The 3462-nt window shown below is 34.3% G+C and overlaps 1 protein-coding gene across 1 annotated transcript in view; it reads left to right on the forward strand.

Moving 5' to 3' along the window:
• The window catches only part of LOC104501735 (AT-rich interactive domain-containing protein 4B-like), a gene marked incomplete at both ends in the record, with an annotated part of 18461 nt that overhangs the window by 9689 nt on the left and 5310 nt on the right, over positions 1-3462 (forward strand). The window contains 2 exons of the mRNA XM_010145592.1: positions 1-41; positions 2416-2507. The exon at positions 1-41 is cut by the window's left edge and continues 11 nt beyond it. Of these exons, the coding sequence (XP_010143894.1) occupies positions 1-41; positions 2416-2507 (133 nt within the window). The remainder of the gene's footprint in view (positions 42-2415; positions 2508-3462) is intronic.

The following is a 3462-nucleotide window of genomic DNA, read 5'->3' on the forward strand; positions in this document are numbered from 1 at the left end:
CCCTGTGTTTAAAAGGAGAAAGACATTTTGCTGAAAGCGAGGTAACTGAAGAGTTTTTACACAACTTTTTATTTTGAAAAATTTAAAAGTAATATTTTTAGTACCTCAATCTTCAATATGTTATGTACATCCATGGTACTAAAAATGGGGATTATGTAAAATACAGTCTGCAGGGTCTAGTTTACTCTTTTTTTAAACCAAGAAATACAATTAAATGTCATGGAATTGGTAAGTTAAACAAAATCAGAATTTCATATTTTTCTTTTTTATATTACAAAAGATAATAAGATAGATTGTAGATCACACAAAAGTGTGCTCGCACAACTACTTTGTTATATATATAAAAATCTTAAGTTTTTTCAGTGGAAAAAATCAATATACTACATGAAAAAAACAATGTATATTTTTGGATATAATTAAGTTCTTCTGGATTTTAATAGATGATCAAATCCAGTTTGTTAATAGCTGATGAACTTGAAAGATCAGTTCTTTTAAAAGACACATTATGAGTTGTTGTTACCTGTTAATTTGAAGACAGTTATCAGTATTTTGAAGCTCGTTCATGTCTTAAAATTGACTTGCATATTAAAGTACGCAGACGTTTATAGCATATTTCAAGAAGCTGAAATTCCAGAGTTAGGATTATTCTTTCTTATTATGTAAGACAGTCTGCACTGATGGACAGATTTATGTAAACATATTGACTTTCTGGAAAGCTAGTGAAGACAGGGTTTTGTTTGCTCTACACAAATATGCTTTATTATTGTAGTCAGCTGCGTTTGTTGCCTGCTTTACTGCATTCTTGTGAAGGTTCAGATACCATCCGGAATCTCAAATCAGGATTAAACATGTGTAAAGAAGAGGGCTTAATTAGAAGTCTAAATCTGGATTCAGATATAAATGCCATAATTTTAAAAGATTTTGTTGTTCCTTTGATTAGCTCTTTGTTATTAATGATCAGCAGTCCTGAAAATTAGATTGCTTCTGTTCTATAAATACTATCTTAATATGGTTTCAGGATTATTTCTTTATAGTAAGCAGGTTGAAAAGTTTAGTCTGTATATATTGCTTTGTGACCCACTTGGCTGAAAGAGAGTAATTTCAGATTATTTTGTCAGATTCAAATAAACTTTACATTCATGGGACTCCTTTTTATTTTATCATCATTCTTATTGTCTTAGCTTTTGATGTCTTGCCAAAAGTCACTGATAAGCAATTCATTCATTGTCACCAGTCCTCAATGAAACACATGTTGTGCAATTCTAATAATTACCTCATGATTGCATATCTACTTAGCAGGACAATTCCATCTCCAATTTCTTTTGTAGTTAGACCAGTGCCACTCGATTGTCTTGTTCTGATGTAGCTTTAGCTTCATTTCTGACTTCCCAAGTGTGGGGGATCTTTTAGGGTGCCCACTACACTCAGAAGGAATCATCCATTTAAGGTTTAAAAAGCCAGTTTTATTGTCCTTGTGTCCAGTTCTGTGTCCATTCCAGTGTCTGTCTGACACAGAATACTTCAGAGATTATTGTTGGTGTTTCATGTTTAAAAATTCGTACACAACTCAAATGTAAGCGTGGTCCTCCAAATTACTTTGGAAGGATATATGACTTCTTTGAAAGAAAAAGAATAAGTGCCTGTATGAAAAGCTCTGTGTACCAGGAGCCTTCAAATCTGGAATGGTTATCATTTAAACAAGAAAACAGCATTCTTAGGGAAACAAGATACTGCATGCCCCATGGAGTCTCTCTGTTGATGTTGTAGCATACTCCCTGAATGAAGAAAACTCTGTCCCTCCCTTTCTTTTTTGTTTCGATGCTAATAAAGCATCAATTAGCACCCTCTCAGTTATCAATATAGCAGACTCTTCAAAAAGCGTTTTCTGTCCTGAATCAAATGATGAATTCGTAACAAAAGCACAATTAACTTATGTTTGCTGCTACTGAATTATCTTGTGGCTTCATTTCATAGGAGACCTTTGTTCATTTATGAATAGATGATTGGCTGTTTAGTCTAATGATAGAACAGGCAAAAAATTCATCCCACAGAGCTGGAATATCCCAGGTCAGCAGAATACCTGATACTTCTCTGTTTGAATGGTCTAAAGGCAGGGCTTCTGGGAAGAATTGTCTGTGTATGTGGGACAAAAGTTAATTGTTTGGAGGTGGGGAGAAAGAGTTGAAGAAAAGCCCGCAAAACAAAACTCATTACTTTTTAAAATGAAAGCAATGACATCTCTGCTGTACTTTGGTATTTTTTTGTAATGAGAAAGTCTCTCTGTTGACAAAAAATAACTTTAACCAGATTATAGAAATTTATGATTTGGAGAATAACTTAGGCCAGGTTTTGTGTACGTGTATATACATATATGTATGTATATTTATGGTTTTTTTTTTTTTTTCATTTCAACAGACATTAGATCAGCTTCCACTCACAAATCCTGAACACTTTGGGACTCCTGTTATAGGAAAGAAAACGAACAGAGGAAGGAGATCCAATCACATGTAAGTTTAACATCTTTGTATCTGCACTGTCTGCATTTAATTTCAAAGCTTTCAGAGTGTGTGGGGTTTTGTTAGTTGTATGTTTAGGCTTCTCATTCAAGAAAACAGGAAACTGTATGAAAAGTATTGTTTAGCACTCTGAAAGTCAGGTTTATGTGTATTGTTGCCCGCAGAATTACAACAAGTCTTTGTGTAACCAGTGTTTAAAACAGCACTGGGTATAGGCAAGAGTTTTTTTTCTAGTTTTTGTTAATTTAAGTAAAAAAGAAAGTGGCATACCAAGTGCAAGTGTGTTATTAGGGTATAGTCAGAAGCCTCTCTGTAGTGATCTATTAGTATTATAAATGTGTTATACTCAAGCTAAAACCTTTACAAAGCAGTTTTTGTCCAACTGATATGAAGTCTTTGTAGAAGGTGCTAGAATCCTTGTGTAAACCTTTATGGTTTCTCACTGTAAGGTCTCTGAAGGGCTTTTACAAACATGAACAGTATTAGGGTTTGCAACAAAGCTTACAGATAGAAAAACAAAATTCAAGAGTAGTGACTTGATTTCCTTACGTGCCAAAGTTCTTGGTAATCTTGACAAAAACAGGGTTAAGTACTCCAGTGACTGTCCCTTGTTGTTTGTGGGTGTGGTGTTTTTTGTGGGTTTTGGGTTTTTTTCTGGTTGGTTGGTTGGTTGTTTTTGGTTTTGTTTTTAAAGTTTTGAAGTGGTTGTGGCTGGAGTGGGAAGGGAGTTTTCATACTTGGGCTACCCTTTCAAGTTGTGTCTTTTTGATAGCTTGAAATAATGTCGCTATGTATATATAGGGGTGCTATAAATGTACTTAATTACTGGTATACTAATTGGTGAGGTATAGAAGGAAAAAGATGGAAGAAGCTGTAATATACCACAGAGAGTATGACTGCAGCATCCTTGGTGTCTGCGACTGGGTTGTTGTCTTCTTTCTTTCCC

The sequence above is a fragment of the Buceros rhinoceros genome, unplaced genomic scaffold (genome assembly GCF_000710305.1).
Source record: "Buceros rhinoceros silvestris isolate BGI_N320 unplaced genomic scaffold, ASM71030v1 scaffold42921, whole genome shotgun sequence".
Classification (NCBI taxonomy): Eukaryota; Metazoa; Chordata; class Aves; order Bucerotiformes; family Bucerotidae; genus Buceros; species Buceros rhinoceros.